This window comes from Ruditapes philippinarum, unplaced genomic scaffold (genome assembly GCF_026571515.1).
Source record: "Ruditapes philippinarum isolate M1 unplaced genomic scaffold, ASM2657151v2 ctg3310_1_1_1_1, whole genome shotgun sequence".
Classification (NCBI taxonomy): domain Eukaryota; kingdom Metazoa; phylum Mollusca; class Bivalvia; order Venerida; family Veneridae; genus Ruditapes; species Ruditapes philippinarum.
This window is the reverse complement of record NW_026861445.1, coordinates 122,933-142,754: the sequence shown is the minus strand read 5'-3', so window position 1 is coordinate 142,754 and position 19,822 is coordinate 122,933. Positions and strand designations below refer to the sequence as shown.

Below are 19,822 nucleotides of genomic sequence, written 5' to 3'. Positions count from 1 at the left end.
GATAAGTTTGATGATGATTGAGCAAAAATTTTGCCCCTTTAGAGTTAAAAAGGGTTTTTTTTTTTTTTGCCCCTTACCATTTTTTCCCAGAGACCCATTTCGAACTCATCGAGCATCACAGACAAACACCCTGATCAATTTTGATATGATTAGCAAAATTGTGACCTCTAGAGTGTTAAAGGGTTTTTTTTTTTTACCGGTACAATTTTTTCATCCGAAAACCCCATTTCGAACTCATCGACTTTCCCCTGACAAATCTTGCCCAAATTTGATAGACTATGCAAAAATGGCCGCAGATTTAAAAAGGGTTTTTCTTTTTTAGCTCCATGCCCTCTTTTCATCCGAAGCCATTTTCGAACTCATCCGACTACACCTAGAAAGCATCCTGACCAATTTTTGAATTTGATGAAAAAAAGTACCGCTAGATTAACAAGGGTTTTTTTTTAGCTCCAGTGACCACTTTTTTCGAAGACCCATTTTCAACTCATCCATACACCAGAAAAGCATTTTGACAAGTTATGTGATTGATGAAAAAAATTACAGGAGTTAAAAAGGGTTTTTCTATTTTTACCCCGGACCACTTTTTAATCCGAATACCCATGTTCGAACTCACCCCAGCTATAAAACTAAAAAACATCCCCCATTTTGATGATATTGATGCAAAAATGCCGCAGAGTTAAAAATTTTTCTATTTTTAGTCCGGTGACCTACTTTTTCATCCAAAGAACCCCATTTCGAATCATCCGACATAAACTAAAAGCATCCTGCCCAAGTTTGATATGATTGAGAAAAAATGGACCGCTAAGTTTTAAACAACAAAATTAACGGACACCCAAAAGGACAATCATCGATCCAAAACCTTACGTAATGAGCCCAACAATACATTAACAAGAACTTTGGGGGCAGTAACCTAACTTTCAAAAAAGTTTCACAAGGGGGTTTTTTTGAGAATAATAATGCTTTTCCTATGAATATAAAAAAGACCAAAAGCTACAAAGGGTATTAAAATTTTTTATAAGTAATTCATGCTTTTTTATTTTAATGCAAAAATTTTCCCCAAAAAAGGGACAAACCTTCTATTATGGAAAACCTTAAAGAAAAAAATTACCATGAATTTTCTAAGTTTTAAAAAGGGAGAAAAAAACAGCCCCAAAAACAAAAAAGAAATTTTGGGTTTGGTCATACCTAAAAATTATACCCCCAAATGCATACGTATGTAATTTTAAACAAAATATGTTTTGTAAAACATTATGCCCCCTATAGAGAATTATATTAAAGTTATATGATTCTTTAAACCCGTGATCAAACAAAATTTAATTTTTTAAGACTTTTGTCATGACCTATTTGAGACCCAAAAAACCAAAAGGGGGGCATTTTTTCAGACCAATCATTAAAAAATTTGAAGTTCCAGGCCTAACTTTTTAGTTAATTATCAAAAAAGATTTTACCTACAAAAGGTAAAATTGGACTTGATTTGCACCTTTTCCCCCAAAATCAATAAATCATCTGCGGCATACCAATCACCTGCAAGGGAATTTTCCTAGCCAAGGGTTCTTTTATTATTTTCAAAAGGTTTTTAACAACAAGGTCAATGTATTACCTTTACCCCAAAATCAATAGGTATCTGTTATGACCAATCAACCTGCCAATTTTAAAGTCCCAAAAGGGTTTTTATTATTTATTTTAAAAACTTACATGTAAACATTAACCAAGAGACTAAGTAAAAAAGGGGGAGATAAATCAGCCTAAATACATGACACAGATATGAGTGCTGTTTCAGTGATCATTTATTTATGACCACAAATATACATATGAAGTTTCAAGTTTGTATCTTTAATAGTTTCAGAGATATGCAAAAATTTGCATGTTAAACTTAACCAAGAAAAGGAGATTTTTTTAGTACAAAAAGTGAATAATTCAGTCAAAATACATGGCAGTGTAATGAATCTTGATGTGACCATTCAATTATGACCTAAGTACATGTGTTAAAGTTTCAAGTAAATATCTTTGAAGACCTTTAACCTTTAACAAAAATTTCAAAGGGGCAAATAATTCTGCAAATATTGCAGGCAGAGTTATGCAAACTTTGCAAACTGATGTACATTGTTACTATAAAAAAGTATTGTAAATTTCAATTGAATATCTCAAGCAATAATTGAGATATTTGACTTTACAAAAAACTTTAACCAAAATTTCTAAGTTAAAAAGAAGCATAATTCTGTAATTATTGTAGGCAGAGTTATCCAACTTGTCAATCTGATGTACATTGTTACTATAAATAAGTATTGTAAGTTTCAAATGAATATCTCAAGCAATAATTGAGATATTTGACTTAACAAAAAACTTTAACCAACGCAGACACCCGCGCAACTAGAATACCTCTCCATATTCTTTGAATAGTCGAGCTAAAAAATACATTACATACATGTATAAGAAAGAGCAAAAAAAGACACATAGAACATGAATAAATATGCATGTACATCAAGCACAGCAACTTTTTAACAGAAAAAAAAATTAGTTCATTTAAAACCTGATTATTTATACTTCACACTTTTCATGTCAGGAAATTATCTGTTGAAATGCTGATTATATTTCATTATCAAGTGCTGTCACAAGATTCTTGACTTTTCTCAATGCTTTACATACAAAAAACCAGCTATTCCAGAATTTTAAAAGTTCAAAAAGGGGAATAAATAAGTAAAACTACATTCTGGGGATATGGGTAGACAATGATCTAAACTTTTTATCCCAAAGTCATTTACTATAGTACTAGTGAATACATGGTGGAGATAGTACTTACATGCAAAACTTAAACCAGGATTTTTTTAGAATTCATAAAGGAGCATAATTCAGTTATATCTTTGCTAGAGTAACTGTTGTTGGATAGTAACCTTACTTTATGTTCCAAACACATGTGCAGAGTTTCAAGTGAATACTCTAACTTATTATGAGACATGATATTACAAAAAAATATGCTGGGGTGAGTAGAACAGCCAATGAAAACAATTTTATAATATTGCAGTAGAGTGTACATAAACAACACATGATTACAATGTTTACAACAAGTAACATGTTAAACTTCATATACAAACATGCTCAACATTTATTATCCTCCCTTTACAAAACAACAGGGAAATTAAATAATTAAATAACAAAACTCAGGCAAGTGTGCCTTAATGTTAATCATCAAACATAGACACTAGGTCTAATATAATAAAATATAAAACAAAGACATGTAAATGTGACTAACAGGTACGGCAGATAAATATTAAACAATACCTTACCCAACTTATAAATTATTCAAGAGCAACAACTCTTGAACGACTGTTGAAAAATCAAATAAATATCATAATATATTATCAAGTAAAAAAAAAAAAAAAGCACTGTAAAATTTCTTTAATCCTGGTATCATATCATGTAGCAATAACTGATACTGAATTAATCTTAATGTGGTTACAACAATAACAAAAAAAACTCATCAACAATTTACTATAATGTAGTTTAAGTTGATATCTGTACACAATACATAGCACATGTGAACCTTTTATTTCTTCATACTATCCTGTTGTACTTTAATAATGTTTTAACCATTTTACAATTTTTTTATTGATACTCGGTAAATGTGGCAAGTGAAGGCTGTCTTAAAATTCTACAGCAACAAATCATTAACAGCATATATTGACAGAAACAATTATTAGATGTAGAAGAATTCTATTCTGAAGGATTTTCATTTCATTATCAACAATCTTGTGACTTTAAGGACATCTTATATTTGAATAAAGAATTATTGACAGTAAAATATTGCAGTTAGAATATGTCAATGTCAAGTACATATGTATCAGATTTTAAATTCTAAAACAATAATATTTGTCACATCAAGAACAATGATATAGAACTAAATAAACTTTAAGTGACAAAAATGTTATGATAGATATAATATCGTTTTAATTTAAATTGTATGAGTTTTTATGTTCAAAATACTTTTAATGACTATGATAGTAACAGTAACCGTTCTGAACTGGACAAACTTTTTAACATACAAACTGTTGACAGTAACAAAAAAATATAAAACAACTTAAAACATTGTTAGACATAGTTTGACATTTTAAAACATCACAATTATTAACTAACAAGCTAACAAGCATCAAACACAGATAAATAGCAAATTGGCTGAATATAACTTGGCACCATATTAGAAAATCTAACATTAAAAACAAACATTTTTGAAAAAGAAACTGTATACATTCTTTCAAAAACACAAACAGTCCTTAATGACACAGCCATATTTTTTTTTCAACATAAACAAGTTTGAAATAGATATTTTGACACTGCAAAAATAAAGTTTAATATTTAGTAATATTTCTTAATTTTAACTTGGTGAAAACAGAGCATTGTTTCACAAAAATAGTGTCATCTAATATCAGCATTGATAATGATAATTTATATATACAGGACAATTAGTTCATTTTATCATATTAATGCTGCATGCCTCCAGATGAGCCAAAAAATCAAGAAAACCTTTAAGAAAAAATGCTAAGATTTTAAGGAACGTAAATATACTCCTGATTCAAGTTGTATGCAATAATGACTGATTTTGCAACAATTATCACCGTATTTCGACAGTGTGACTCACACAGTAAGGGTTAATATTGCATATTTTGTCCTCTTTTCGGTAATTTATGTGGAATGAATGTGTAAACTATACTTTACAATACTTTGATTGTAAATACATTTTCAATATAATATTATTCATGAAAATAAGCATGAATCTAGAGCAACTTCATGTAATTATAAATGTTTTAGGTTAAAACATGTGTAACTTGAAAAAAGTTTACTACTGATTATTTTGCTTTGAAATGATCTCATTTTTTAGGTAAAATTATTAAACAAAAATACAAATTGCATCTAGAACTATCGCTGAATGGGATTCATACCCCCACCAATGTCCTTGACAGAAGACGACTTGGAAATAAGGGAATAACTTTAGTGGCACAAATACATATACATAAAAAGAAATTATCTATGGTGAAAAAAAGGCTAATTGTACAGGTAATAGTATAAATATATATTGTCAAATCATGTTCGAAACAGTTACAAATAACCTTTCATTTTCCCAATGAACTAGACATTTTCTAAGTCAATTTTTGACCTTTAGCTGGCACAAGGGTAAGATGGGTTGAACATTTGAGTAAAGTTTGAATAAAAACCTTCCATTAGTATAGAATTTATAGAGCGGACATAACATATTGTCTAGTATTGATTGTATGTAAATTTAAAGACTTAAAAAGGGGCATAACTTTGTCAAAATGCAATACAGAGTTATGAAACTTGACCTGCATATCTTATTTGTGACACCTCATATATATTTTAAGTTTCAAGCAAATACCTGCGCTAGTTTCAGAAATATTTAAGTACATGTTAAAATCTAAGAACATTTTCTAAGTCAATTTTTGACCTTCAAGTGTGACCTTGACCTTTAGCCAGCACAAAGGTAACATGGATTCTGCACATAACCTTGTTGAGGTGAACATTTGAGTAAAGTTTGAAGAAAATTCTTCCATTAGTAAAGGATTTGTAGAGTGGACACTACATATTGTCTAATATTTGATTGTATGTAAATTTGAAGACTTAAAAAGGGGCATAACTTTGTTAAAATGCAATACAGAACATTTGAGCCAAGTTTGAAGAAAATCTTTCAATTAGTGTAGGACTTACAGAGCGGACACGACATACTGTCTAATATTTCATTGTTTGATATTTGACCTTCAATTGTGACCTTGACCTTGAGCTGACACATGGGCAACATGGGTTCTGCACATCCCCTTGTTGAGGTGAACATTTGAGCCAAGTTTGAAGAAAATCCTTCAATTGGTATAGGATTTATAGAGCGGACACGAAAATGGAGGCGGACGGACCAACTGACTGACCGACGCAACAAAGCGAATCCATAATAGCCACACCCCCCCCCCCCCAACATTTTTTTGGTGGGGGCATAATTAATGATCAGTATTTAGGTCAGTATTAAAATTTAGAAAAAAAAATAAGCATTTCATTTATTAAATTCAAATCACAATTTTTTAATCATATTTTTTTAATTTTTATTTTTTCTTTATAAAATTTTGAATTCCAACAATGTACTTAATTATTCTTTATTATCAATTTTACTTCAAATACATAACATGTTCAGATTATTAACAGTGGAAAATGTTTAAAATTGAAAATTGGATCCTGATCATGGCCCCCAGTTTTACTTTTTGTTCATATAGACCCATTAAAATATGATAACATTATAAATTTAAAAAGCAGTTATAAAATGAAGAAGGAATGTACATCAAAGACAAAACAACCTTATATATACAGGTCTGTAACTTAAACTTGTGTTTGTCAAAAAGGACCTGGATTGCACTCCTGAGACTTTCTCGAATTTTGTTGGACCAGAATATCAATGATGTATATGTGCAGAAAAGTCTGTATCATGATCTATAAAAAAGAAAGTAATTTTTCCTAACAGTAGTCTAATTTAGAAACAAATGTTGCTGTCTTCATTACTACAATTGTTAGATAAAAAATTGTGATCTAGTTAGTAAGAATACACCATTCCCCCATTCCCAGTAGACTTTCCCAATCTGAAAGCAGAATCCTATTGTCAACATATGATGAGATTTCCATTCTTCATGCCTGATTCTCCATACCTGAGCCATTCCCATTTAAAGTTTCTTTTGATGCTCTATGTTTCGCGGACAGTTCTGTCTGAAGATTATGAAAAAACTGAAACAATTTTTCGGCCTCCTCTGTTTTCATCACACCCCAATGTTCCTTTTCTTCCAATAAATGACTATTCATATTAACGACTGCCCAAGTACAGTTCAAGTCTATGCTGTCATAAGATACCCACTGATGTGTGAGATGAGACAGTAGCTTCTCATACAGGTTCAACACAGTTTGCTCATTTAAAGGTTTCAGCTTAGAGATCACTTTCACCAGGTATTCTATAGTATGTCTAGTCCCCTGAAATATACATAAACATACATATGAAACAGGTTTTATTTGTTTGTTTGGTATTCTTTTTTTTTTACTTGGGTAATTCCAACACTATTAAGACAGGCAACTACGTAGAACTACGTGAATAGCTACCTCACATAAAACAATCCAAAGTCCCAGAAAGGATTCAAACCCACAGCAGTTAAGGAAAGTGGTTTGAAGTCACCAACTTAAACTGCTGGTCCATGTAGATCCCTGGTTTAATAGTTTGCAATCAGAAATTGAATACAGATTCATAATGAAATAAAACAATACAAGAGCCTGTTAAACCGGGTGATGATCCCCAAAATAGGTTTTGGACACAGGAAGGTATACCTCTTGTAATGTCAGTGTTATGTCACAGACAAAGTTCAAAGTGTAAAAACAACCCAAATGTTGCGCACGACACATCGTCTCAATATGGTGATCATTTCTACGGACTGTCAGACAACCAAACGACTATATGCTCCCCTGAAATTTTTCAGGAAGCATAAAAATACTACTGATTAACTTCAAATCTATGCTTGTGATCAAACACTCCAGATGACTGTACTGATAACCTTTAAAGGAATAGGAACGGATAGACTGATGTCTGTCTCATATAAATATTTATGCTTTATAAAGAGGTACCATGACAGTTTTCTGTTGAAATCAACCATATAACTAAAAAATTCGTGTTTTAAGACCATATTTTTAACTTGAGAAATAAGTTCATGGGCGCTGCCATTTTGGCGTTCTTTCACTTTCGTGTGACACAGACGAGACCGAGATTATGATGTATAACACCCACTTACAGTATAGAAGGTGTACACACTGGTACAACAGAAATATATCTTGATTAACAACTAATTAATCTTATTATGTGATTAAAGCACATTTTTTTCGAATTCTAAACTTTCACATAAGTAACTGTTGTTTTCATACTTGTTGTAATTATTTACTAGCCTAGTTTCTCTATGAAAATATATGTATCTTTTGATCCAGTTATTTTATGTAATTCTTTTCGAAAATTATATATGCTATGTTTTAAAAAAAATTACGTTTATACATACATATGCACATGTTTTATTTTAATACTTATTGCAATATTATCACGTTCCTTTTACGCGCCAAATGTAACGTCTATTAACGTAGACGTTTGTTTTGTACGTTTACGTCATTTTTATATATGTATCAACTGAGGAAGCTTAATAAAGCGAAACATGTTTTGATACTTAATTTGTGTTGGTTTTTTATCCAATTATCCTATGTACATTATATTCACATACATGTATGTATTAAAATGATTTTACAAAAATAAGTCGACAATTTTTTGTCTCCAAAGGTATATTAATAAGAAGCATATGTAGATACTGAAATTATCACATGTTTCTGTCTTGATATGGATACTTTGTCAAATTGAAATTTTTCTCCAGTAATGGATGGTTGTTGCATTAACTCTATAATTACCTGTATCTTCAGTTAAAGTTTTTCTTAATATATTATAATCAATAAAGTGTATGAAAACATCGTATTGAACTGAAATACTTTAATAAATTAATCAAATACACCTCAACATTTTTTAACATTTGTTTGATGATCAAGCTTGCCGATGATTCCTGACCATATGATTTAAGCAATGACTGCTTAATTTTCAAAGATAAATCATTTGATTTATTTGGTCAATTTAATTTTGGTACTGTAATTAAAATGAGAGAGAAACTCCTTCAAATTGACAATAAATCCTTTTATTTTGTAGTTATGGAGATACCAGCTTACAAGCAAAAACTTTACCAAGAATTTCTAAGCCGAAAAAGGTGCAAAATTATGAAGAAGAAAAAAATCAGAGTTATGGGACCTGTGCCAATCATGTTAGATAATCATAGAGAACAAGTGTGTGAAGTTTCAATCCATTCCCTTCAGAAGTTATGGAGATACCAGCTTGCACGCAAAAACTTAACCAAGAATTTCTAAGTCGAAAAAGGGGCATAATTATGCAAAAAAGCAAATCAGAGTTATGGGACTTGTTCCAATCATGTTAGATAATTACAGAGAACAAGTGTGTGAAGTTTCAATCCATTCCCTTCAGTAGTTATGGAGATACAAGCTTACAAGCAAAAAATTAACCAAGAATTTCTAAGTCGAAAAAGGGGCATAATTATGCAAAACTAGAACTGTGTCCAAAGGACACGGATGCCCCCACTGACAACATATATATGGTATATAGTGAAACAAAAAAAAGGGCCATAATTATGTTAAATTTGGTCGCAGCAAAAATTCCTTCCTTTACTTCCATCTACACGGACAGACGTACGGACGGACGGACAAGTGCAACGCTATATGCTCCCCACTTTGTCAGAGTTATGGGGCTTGTGCCAATCATGTTAGATAATCACAGAGAACAAGTGTGTGAAGTTTCAATCCATCCCCTTCAGTAGTTATGGTGATACCAGCTTACACGCAAAAACTTAACCACAGGGGCACTGACGCCGACAAATGGGTGACTGCATTAGCTCGATTATTCTGCGAATAGTTGAGCTAAAAATCAGTGAAACAGTATTAAGAAACATTATTATAAATACCATCAATTACTATATAAAGTTCCAGATGTAAATAAATACGACCCAGCAAGGTTGACCTCTCATCGACACACCTGCATACAATTTACTTTTCAAAAGAGTTGCTTATAGTTTTGAAATGTGTACATCAATTATAATCTACATCCACACCTTTTATTTGAAGTACAGAATCAAATTGCAAAAATTTAATTACTATTAAGTACAAGAATTTAATTACTATTAAGAAAACTTTTTAGTAGGATTTTCATGATAATAATGCTTATTATCGCCATTCAATCATTAACAGGCCATTATATATTTGTTGGTGCATTTGTTTATTTAATTGCATAAATTGACTGTGAGACTTTGTTAACTAATAACACATGTATTTATTTAATATGTGAAATAGTGTTTAATTACATTAAAATGAGACTTCAATGAACGTAGCATTGTTTGGAATAAAGGGCATCACTCAGTCTGAAGTGGTGCGATCGGTGCTCGTAGACCGTTGATTTTTTATTTGTTTCTTTATTTTTTTTGGATATTGTTTCGCATTTTGAACCAAAAATAACTTCTTCCATACACATCCTTTTTAAAATTAATTTGTCTGGTCAATACTTTATAATATCTTTATCTTTCGCTACAATGTCACAATTACATTTTTGTAAATCTAAAGATGTTGGCTTATGACATCACGCGCCCCTGTTTTTATACTGCCAATACACAAACATGGCTGGGCCTACTGATTTGTAGAAATCAGTGAATTAGCGGTTTAAATTTTGTTATCAAGTGTTTAATATCATTATTTGAATGCAGGAAATTTGCAGATTTACCATTTACAGTATTCTTTTTCTGATATATTTTTTTCATTCTTACATTGACTTTCCCTTTATGCATAACTTTACCAAAGAGTAAAATGAATGAAAAAATAATGAACATAATTATTAATTGCTGGTAACTTTACCCTTTCAACTTTCTGCACCCCAATGAGTGGTTCATCTATCCAGTTCAGAAGTATAGAAAGATCTTGAACCCTTAAAACTGGCTCCTGTTAAAGACAAGAATTAACTGGTAACTAGATTTTACATTCATCATTAGATTATATAACACTTCATCAACTTTAGACACTGTTGTTATTTCTCAAACTCTTATGATCCTTACTCAAATCAAAGATGATACAGTCCGACCCCGGTTATTCGACAACCCTTTATTCGAATACCCGGCATTATCCGAAGTAGATCAGCGGTCCCGTTTATATCTCTATATAAATCAATATAAATACGAGCGTATTATTTGAAATGCATTATCCGAATACCTCCTATTTTTCGAAGTAAAATTTTGGTCCCGATTATACAATTATGAAAGAATTTCACACCTATTTTTCGAAGCCAGCCTTAATTATTATTCGAAGCCAGACTAATTGGCGCAGATCCACTCGCTGACCGGTCGACTTGTGAAAAATATCAACAGTCATGCGTGTATTTAGATAATCATGATAATAACTCTTTGTGTGTTCTTTAATCATTTTTAATTACCGAAATTGAAAAGCTATGCACCGTGTCCGATTTTGTTACTGTTATTGCTTGAAGATGACAGCAATAATTTTCAAACATACTGGAAATGTGAATTTGTCAAAACATTCAAAAAATATTTTTTACATTAATTTTAACGCTACATTAGAGCCTTTATCCAAGTCGAAAATACCAGAGTTTAGCTGTAAATACCGTAGTAACAACACAGCCATTATCAAGGATTTGCGCGAAACGAAACGATACATAATGTAGAATAAAATGCAAGTATTTATGTCTTTAATGTCAATACAATAATTGTTACGCATCTTTTCTTTAATATTTATTTTTTTTAATTGATTACAGGAAGTAAGTTTGTTGTAAACGGTAGTTATGCTATGATTGGTCAAAGTGGAGTAGTTTTCGACTATCACAATATTACGATTTCGATTATTCGAACCCACCGATTATTCGAAGTAAATATTCAATCCCAGGCACTTCGAATAAACTGGGTTGGACTGTAATTATAATTCACAGTTTCGCAAAACATGCAGATTTCAAATGATGTGTCTCACTTTTCTCTATGTATCTTTTTTAAAATTCTTTGTCTCTCTGACAGCATTTAAGATATTTCTTTTTCAAGCCCTTTCAAATAAAATAATACAACTGACAGTACCATACAAAGGCAATCTAACTAAATGTGGTGCAAAAATGCTCAATATGTAACCACACAACACCATATTAACTGTAATATAATCTGTATATCAACCTTATTTCAGGGGAGAAAACAGCTGTAAATATTATATTCATTAATACATTTTTTACAGGGTACAGAAGAGCTAAGCAGAAAACTATTTCCCACTTTATGGAATAATATATCAAGAGCTGTTTTCTCCATCAAATTAAGATAAAATGTTGCTTACAGTATAAAAATGACATGTTCTTTTGAGACTATGTTGTCAGTTTGAATACAGGTTTATAAACTTACCTTCAGTTGGTCCAGCCAATCCCACAGTAATAAACCTAGAACATGTGCATCACCTTCTGTAGAAAGCTGTGTCCACGAGTTATCAGTCTCGTTCAAAGATTTCTGAAAAAGTTTTATTACATTTACAAATTTTATGTAGTTTTCTTACACCCTACAGTTTTGTAAACAGTATTCTTAGTATTCTCTTTCTAATATTAATCAGTAGGCTATTTTATTAAGAAATATCAGTTTTCAACATAAGAACACATAGAACAAAGTAATAGGTTCAGTTGCATCATTTGCTTTATTAACTGGCACTGGATTTCAAATTTCTTATTAATTAAATGAAAGTAATGATAAATGCTATGTAGTTTAACAAGGGCACTTATTTGATATTTCATTCTTTATTAAGTAATAACAGGACTAATTAAATATTTGTAAATAGGTTGAAGGTAGATTTTGAATATAAAGTTTAGTTTTGATTATTAATTTTTTTTATAACAAAATACTCTACAGCCCAGGTTCTATACTGGTTCTACAGATATATTACAGCAGCTGTGAACTTTTACATGTTAAAATCTGCCTACTATACCTGTAAATCTCGTGCCCTGTCTTTTACATAGTCTTCTACTTTTGTAGCAGACAAAGCAACACCTACAGCTTGTACATGGTCCTCTGACATATCGGCGGTCATTAATGACTGATCTATGCTCCAGTTTGTTGTTCCTGTTACCGAAGTATTCTCGCTCCCTGGAGAACCTGACCGCCCGTTTGACTGACTCATCAATTTAGCACTCCCAACAGCTCTACTGCTTGATATGACTGAAGATTTTAAATCAACAGTGCTGTTCCCAAAAATAATAGAATCATCATCATCTTCTTCATCGCTGGCCCCAGGCGTCTTCATCAGTACACCACTGTTTGAACTGCCTAGAGACTCTTCATCGTCAAGTACGGATAAAAACTTCTCATTTGTCAAGTCCTCCATACTTATACTCTTTGTTCTGGTACGTGCACTTAACAAAGAGCGTTTGTATCTTCTTTTTCCATTTGTGAGCAAGTCTTTTGATGAACTCTGCTGCACTGGAGTTTTAGATTCGCTGCTTGATGTTTGAGATAAAGTAGAGAAAGTTTTTTGAAGTTTATTCATTGGCGGTGGCGGTGTTGCATTTTTTTCGAACTGACGTCGTAATGAACTGCCCTTTTTTGCTAACTCCAATAACCTTTCACACACTGTGTAGATAATCTGAAATACCGAAATTGTTATGACATTGTGATTTATGATTTCATCTTTTTAAAGCAACACTGTTCCACATTTTTCAAATCCAACAAGACCTTACACTTGCATACATGAGATAATATAATGCAAAACCCTTAATGTGCACATATTCAGTGAAACTTTATGAGAGAATAAAATATCTAGTCATATCTCAGCAGACATCTAACTACTTTTCCTGGATAACAAACCAGTAATGACTTATTTCTCTATAAACAGCTGACAACTTAACAAACATGACTTCTGAACCAGTAGTGAGAGACGAAGAACAATTTGACTCTATGTTGAAAATGCTATACTGCCACACCAACTGTACATAAAACAAAAAATTTCTACTGAGAAATTATTTTGGACTAAAACCAAAGTGTCATAAATGCTTTATGTATGAAATGTCTGCAATGATATAACAAGATTCACCTTTGGTATATGTTTCAACCGTCTAGCTTCATAACCATGTAGTATATGTCTTTGTCTGTTGAGAAATTGTTGCAAAGAAAACTCATGACTGCCTTTTTGTCTGTAAATAAATAGAAAAATAGTGAGTTAGATGAATGCAAACTTCCATACTCTTGATAAAGACATGCAAACAGAATAGGGTTAACAGAAGGGTGTGTTGTACTGGGATTTGTAGTCTGTTGTTGTGACATTGGATTGTCTCAAAGTGCAGAGTGTTATACAGCCTAGTTAAATCCAAGTGAGCAAAAGACTCATAAAAATGACACTTTAATTATATGGATCCTTATATATTTTTACTATAATACTGTACACAATACAACAGAAAAGTAATGAAATATATTAGTACAATAAATCATTATTGAGATCACACTCTCATACTGCTGTGCTGTATTTGTCAATATATACATATTGAATTTCTATCATCTATGACATTTTTTTTTGCACACAAAAATATTCAATATACATGTATATTTAATGTATTTTACAATTTTCAACTCTCTTTTGCCATGGCATATAAAACTGTATACTAAATTGATATAATAAGTGTATAGGTATGTTAAAAATTTAATACCAGTACCAAAAGTTATCATAACTTTTCTATCAAAGTACATAAGTTTCTGTCTATCAAAATTAATAAAATCAAGAGTTGCTTGTGTTTGACATGAAATTTGTATAGGAAAAAATATAATAACAAGTTACTCAACAGTAGATATATTCTAACATGATTATACACAAAGAAGACAATATTGACCTATAAACAATTAACATGTAGGGACTACATGTATATGTGGTTGTTTTTTTTTACATTGTACTCCATCCAATAATGTGGATAAACATAGGCAAATTTAATTAATCATTTTATTGATTTTTCAATTCCAATCTGTTTTCTTTTCATACTTATGATGCTCAAATAATATCTGACAGACAAGTTTTGTTTATAACCTTTGCAACAGTAGGAGGAGGATAAGAACAGTCAAATTAGAAAATTCAGAGAGGAAAATAATATTTGAAAGATAGCGTTAGTGATCTCCCTTATTAATGTTTTTTTTTCTTGCAGTGTTTATCAGTTATTTAACTCTGTTTTTTGTTTTGATGCCTATAGCCTTCCTGGTCAATTTTGTACCCATCTAAACTCCAAATGAGTGTCAAATAGCTAATAGACACCACTGCTCAGACTGATATTATTTCTTATATGCTTGTGAAATTAAACAGATTTTATATTAGAAAGAACCAATAATTGCATGATCTAATACTTATTTACAATAATAAGTATTATTTTGATGAGATTATAAAATATGCCTAGTATTACAGAATGCAAAATTTGTAATATGGCTAAACACTATAAAATCAAGCATAAATCCTTTTAGTAATATTCAAGTTTGAAACAGACTGCTGTCACAAGCTGATATACAAGAAACTTCAAAACAGATTATTTAAGAAAATAAAATGCTCCTTCCCTCAACAATATTTATATAATGGATCTGTCCTGCTACAAATTTTTTTAACTATTTGTTTAATCTTGATCAATGTTATGCAAAGGGATTTAATATCAAAATGCTACAATTCAGCATCCAACACTGCTGGAGTGGCTTGAGTTGGCAGACTGAACGACAATGTACCGGAACACATTCCAGTTAAGTGGCATAGACAAGTTAATATTACCACTATAATTAACCCTTTCTACACAAAATATCTTTAATAAAATTGTCCTTATTTTGATGAGGACAAAACAATTTATCATTTTGAGAAAAATATTCTAACTGAATATAAAACAGGGCCAAGCAACCATGATCAGACATTGACCCTTCTACCTCAATCTTGAAATATCTACTCAACGTTTTATCATATCCTGGAAATATTAACCAAAAACTTTTTCAACCTAGCTGGTTATCCTTCTTTACTAACCAGTAATAATCAATTTCTTGATATAAGTGACCAATTTCGAAATGCACATGTTTTCTGAATCGGCTGTACATGTTAATGACCATGTGATCAAGAAAAAATTTCATTGAGGATCAAATAAGCAGCCCCTGTATTACAGGTCTGATGGTCTCCCTCATAAATTCCCTAAGCAGGCTTACAAAACCTTTTCTACATGATACAATAACACAATTAATATAACAGCTATACCATTGTAGCTATATATACATAATGATACAATCAAACATGAATATTTTTAAGAAAACACAGGTGTATAAAAGTTTATCAATCAAAAGAGACCATGTTATAGCCAAGCTGTACTTGCAGACATTTGGAATGGGACTTAAGAGAGAATGTGAACTACAGCAGGGGAAGGCAGCAGCTTTGGTGTGAAAGGAAACAAATCCTATACAAAATAAACTCTTTATCAATGCAGATGTGAACAATCCTTGTTGATAAAGAAATGCTATCACAGTGACTCTCCAAAAATGGGTACAATTACAAAACAAACTTGTCGCCGGCATTTAGACAAAATAAACACACCAAAATTCACCACTTAGTGTGAATAAATACTAGTTTCGAATTAATAGCACATAAGTTCGAAAAGCGAAACGATTTTCATAACTATATGAATATTTTTTTTAACAAATGGTGGCTCTCAATGTTTTGCGAAGGGTCAATTTTGGATTGTCGCCAGCATAAAAGTAGATAAAATCAAGTCCCTGTGTCATAGTTTATTAGTCATTTCATGCATAATAACTGTTTATTTCTCTAACAGGATCATCCTGTTTTGGTTTAGTTGATGTGCAAGTGGCCATTTGTCAAAATCGTAATGTGGACCCATGTTTGAATCCCGTCGCCGAAATATGTCTAATTACCGTAACATGGGTGTGACGATTGATATATCAATCAAGATCACGTTCAAATAAAACTAAAATATCGTTAATCAGTCAGTTAAATAGTATACTAAACAAACACACACACTTTATGGATAAGACTGTTCAAAGGACGATGAAAATAAAGTCTTATTCAAATTTTGAATTTGTAACAGCGAAAATTCTAACGTCCGTAACGTTAGTTTTCTCTTTCAAAAAACGTAATTGCGACACTTTAACACCACGCGTAGTTTTGTGGCATCATTTTTATGCCATGATACTATTTCGATGTAATTCCAATCTAATTTGTCTTTTAACGGATACATAAAAGTACAGAAAAGCTAACGGGCGTAACATCTAACATCCATAACGAATTCTTTTAGGTCAAAATATTGACGATTTTTCTGGAATAATTCTTATTCGCTTGTGTTTTTACTAAGCCGGACGATCACGTCATATCCGGTTGATGCCTTGTCTTCTGCTAAGACGCTGTTCTTTACACCAATGAAGAGATTTCATCATCGCCAAGTATGTGTTAAAATATAATATGTTCCTTTGAAGATTATTTACCAGTAAATGTATGTGATTGTCGCTGTTTTATAAATAATATTAACGTAAAAACGCTCCAGAGTATTTTCAGTGACAATTTAAAAGTTGAAATGTACATATGTACACCTTTTTAAAAATGTTATGGTAATTAGACTTTTTGATGGCTCTTTGTTTTATTGAGAAAGCAACTCATAGTTGTACAAATAAAAGATGGTAAAATTGTGTAATTATTCTTCACACCTCGATGCATAAAGTAAATGCCGTTTTTCTAGCAATCTCCGTCATATAGTCTGTTTATAATCGTTACGGAAGTTATGTAAAATTTTCACATGTGCATTTAGATGCTCTGCATTAATTTTATGCAATTAACAAATATCACATAAGGAATACAAATGAAAATACTATATATTTATCACAATTACACAACGATACATATCGATGACTGTCTATTTATATCGTTATTTAGCCATAAGTGCTCGTTACGGAAATTAGAAAAAACGTTACGGACGTTAGTATCCTTTTAATCAACTTTTGTTCCTATGTTTTCAGAATGGTACTGTCAAATGCTGAGAGACAAAAACGTTGGCGACAGCGACAACTTGAGAGGAATAGAGAAAACTATTTGAAGGGTGAGCATGCTAGGAAAATGGCTACATATGTACCTCACTGTGAACTGTCTGGTGAAATGCTGCAACAAAGAAGGCAGGACAATCGGGATCGATTTAGAAAGTATTACAACAGGAAGAAAGCAGCAAAGAAAGCTTGTGTAAACGAACCTTGTGCCTCAACGAGTACACACAGTAAAGCTAAGACGCAGGAAGCACTGATAGTAAAGCTGCCTATAACAGGAAGGAGTAAGGGCGTACAGAAAACTTATAGGCGAGTATTAAGTGCAGCATACAGAAGAATCAATGAAATGCAAGAGAAGTGCAAACGGTTGGAAAAGGAGAAGCGGACACTTCAAAGGAGAAGTCAAAGAGAAGCACAGCTTCACACAACCCCGACGAAAGTTCTTTCGGCTGACATGTCAAGCTCGTCTCTAGATTCCAGTGACTGTACAACACCGAACAGGGATATACGCCTAAAACCAAGACAAAGTTTCTGTTGAGAAAGCGGGTGTTACATTCAACGCGTAAAAACACAGTTCATAGAGAATTATTTCTAGGCAACGTCGTAATAGCGAGTGTTAAGAAAGTATTTCACAGAAAAAGAAATTGAAAACATCTACAGCACTGAATGTCCGCTGAGATCCTGAAAAAAATAGATGTATTAACAGTCTAATCGAAAGCAGCTGGTGTAAACCGGAAGAAGATGACGAATCTTCATGTGCGAAGACCAAGTGCCTCACTGAAACGAAAATATGCACAATCTGTGAGAGTGTTCTTGGAGAGAGAGGATAACAGTTGTTATTCAGCCAGGAAAAACGGGACAGCCAAAACTGTTGAAAAGGACGTAAGACAAAAGTATGTTCTCAGTGACTATATGCACAATCTTTGGGAAAAATTTTGCCTAGAAAACCCAGAAAACCAAAATGTCTAAAAGCCAATTTTGCAAACTGAGACCGAGCCACATACTGCTCACCAGCTTTGCAAGTAGAAGGACTTGCCTCTGTAGACATATCATCAGAACTTCTCCCTGAAATTAAAACCCTACGGAGACTTGGAATAAAAGTGTTCTGCAAACCCTGATGTATTTCTGACAGAAATATGAAGAGACAGATCAGTTGAAGAGTGTTCTTGAATCCGGTATCAATGACGCAGAATCTATAACTTTTAAGATCTGGAGAAAAGATACAAGATGAAGAAAAGTATAGGTGAAAGGAAATAGAGAGAAAAGATGACAAAAGGACTGTTCATCTCAACTGTTGTGAATGAGTACTCGACGTTTTCGTGAACACGTGTTGAGTGGTAACGTCAGAATAATGGGTAATATGCGTCGTTCGCCGACAGTGCTAGCTGCCTGACAATGAATCGGATAGTGAGCTTCTCGTGACTAAGATTGTACTTGCCTAGAAGAAGTCATATTAGCGTCTTTTTATTTTGGTAACAGCGAGATGGTACGCTTCAGTGACAATTGGTTTGTAGTATCTGCCACGCAGACGGCGAGAAAAGAAAGACACCAGTGGTTACGTTCTGCCTGCATGTCAGAGAACGTAAAAATACATAACGCTAGCTGCGTTGTCTTACTGTCACGTGCCTATTAATTGTATTCATGATAAAATATTAGTATCCTACTCAGAGGATTATTACCTTAACGTAGATCACCGACTGCAACAGGTATCGAACAATACATATATTTCCAGATACTTGTAATCACGAGCAGAAGAGTTGGTTTTTTTTTTAGTGAGTGCTAGATGGAACGTATCTAGAAACTGCCAGGCAAAGAAAGGCCGTGTGATGGGCCTTGGGCCAGCCGAAAAGACAGCAGAGCCAAAGGTAAAACAGGCAAAGACGGCAATCAGATCAAAGATTCATAAAGTTCGGCAGAATAGACAAGCCGATATATTAGCTAATTTAGTCAAATATTTTTTGGATATCATCGATTGATGAAGGATGAATAGCCTCTGGAGAGGAATCTAACAGATGAAAGAAATAAGCCATGCCATATCATCAGGCCACAATAAAATGGATCTTGTGAAGTTCGCCCGAATGAAAGCATGAAGAAATAGCACTGCGAGAAATCGAAGTTAATTGTTGAAAATGCCTCTCTGGTCA

General features: G+C 32.4%; 1 protein-coding gene across 4 annotated transcripts in view; it reads right to left on the bottom strand.

Moving 5' to 3' along the window:
- Nucleotides 1-1,978: 1,978 nt before the first annotated feature.
- LOC132715636 (protein tyrosine phosphatase domain-containing protein 1-like) overlaps nt 1,979-19,822 on the bottom strand; it is a 57,016-nt gene continuing 39,172 nt past the window's right edge. For all 4 annotated transcript variants that reach the window (XM_060698669.1, XM_060698673.1, XM_060698672.1 and 1 more), the window contains 5 exons: nt 13,726-13,825; nt 12,625-13,278; nt 12,054-12,155; nt 10,522-10,605; nt 1,979-7,008 (listed from right to left, as the gene is read on the bottom strand). In XM_060698669.1, coding sequence (XP_060554652.1) covers nt 6,673-7,008; nt 10,522-10,605; nt 12,054-12,155; nt 12,625-13,278; nt 13,726-13,825 — 1,276 coding nt within the window. In that variant the 3' untranslated portion in view covers nt 1,979-6,672. The remainder of the gene's footprint in view (nt 7,009-10,521; nt 10,606-12,053; nt 12,156-12,624; nt 13,279-13,725; nt 13,826-19,822) is intronic.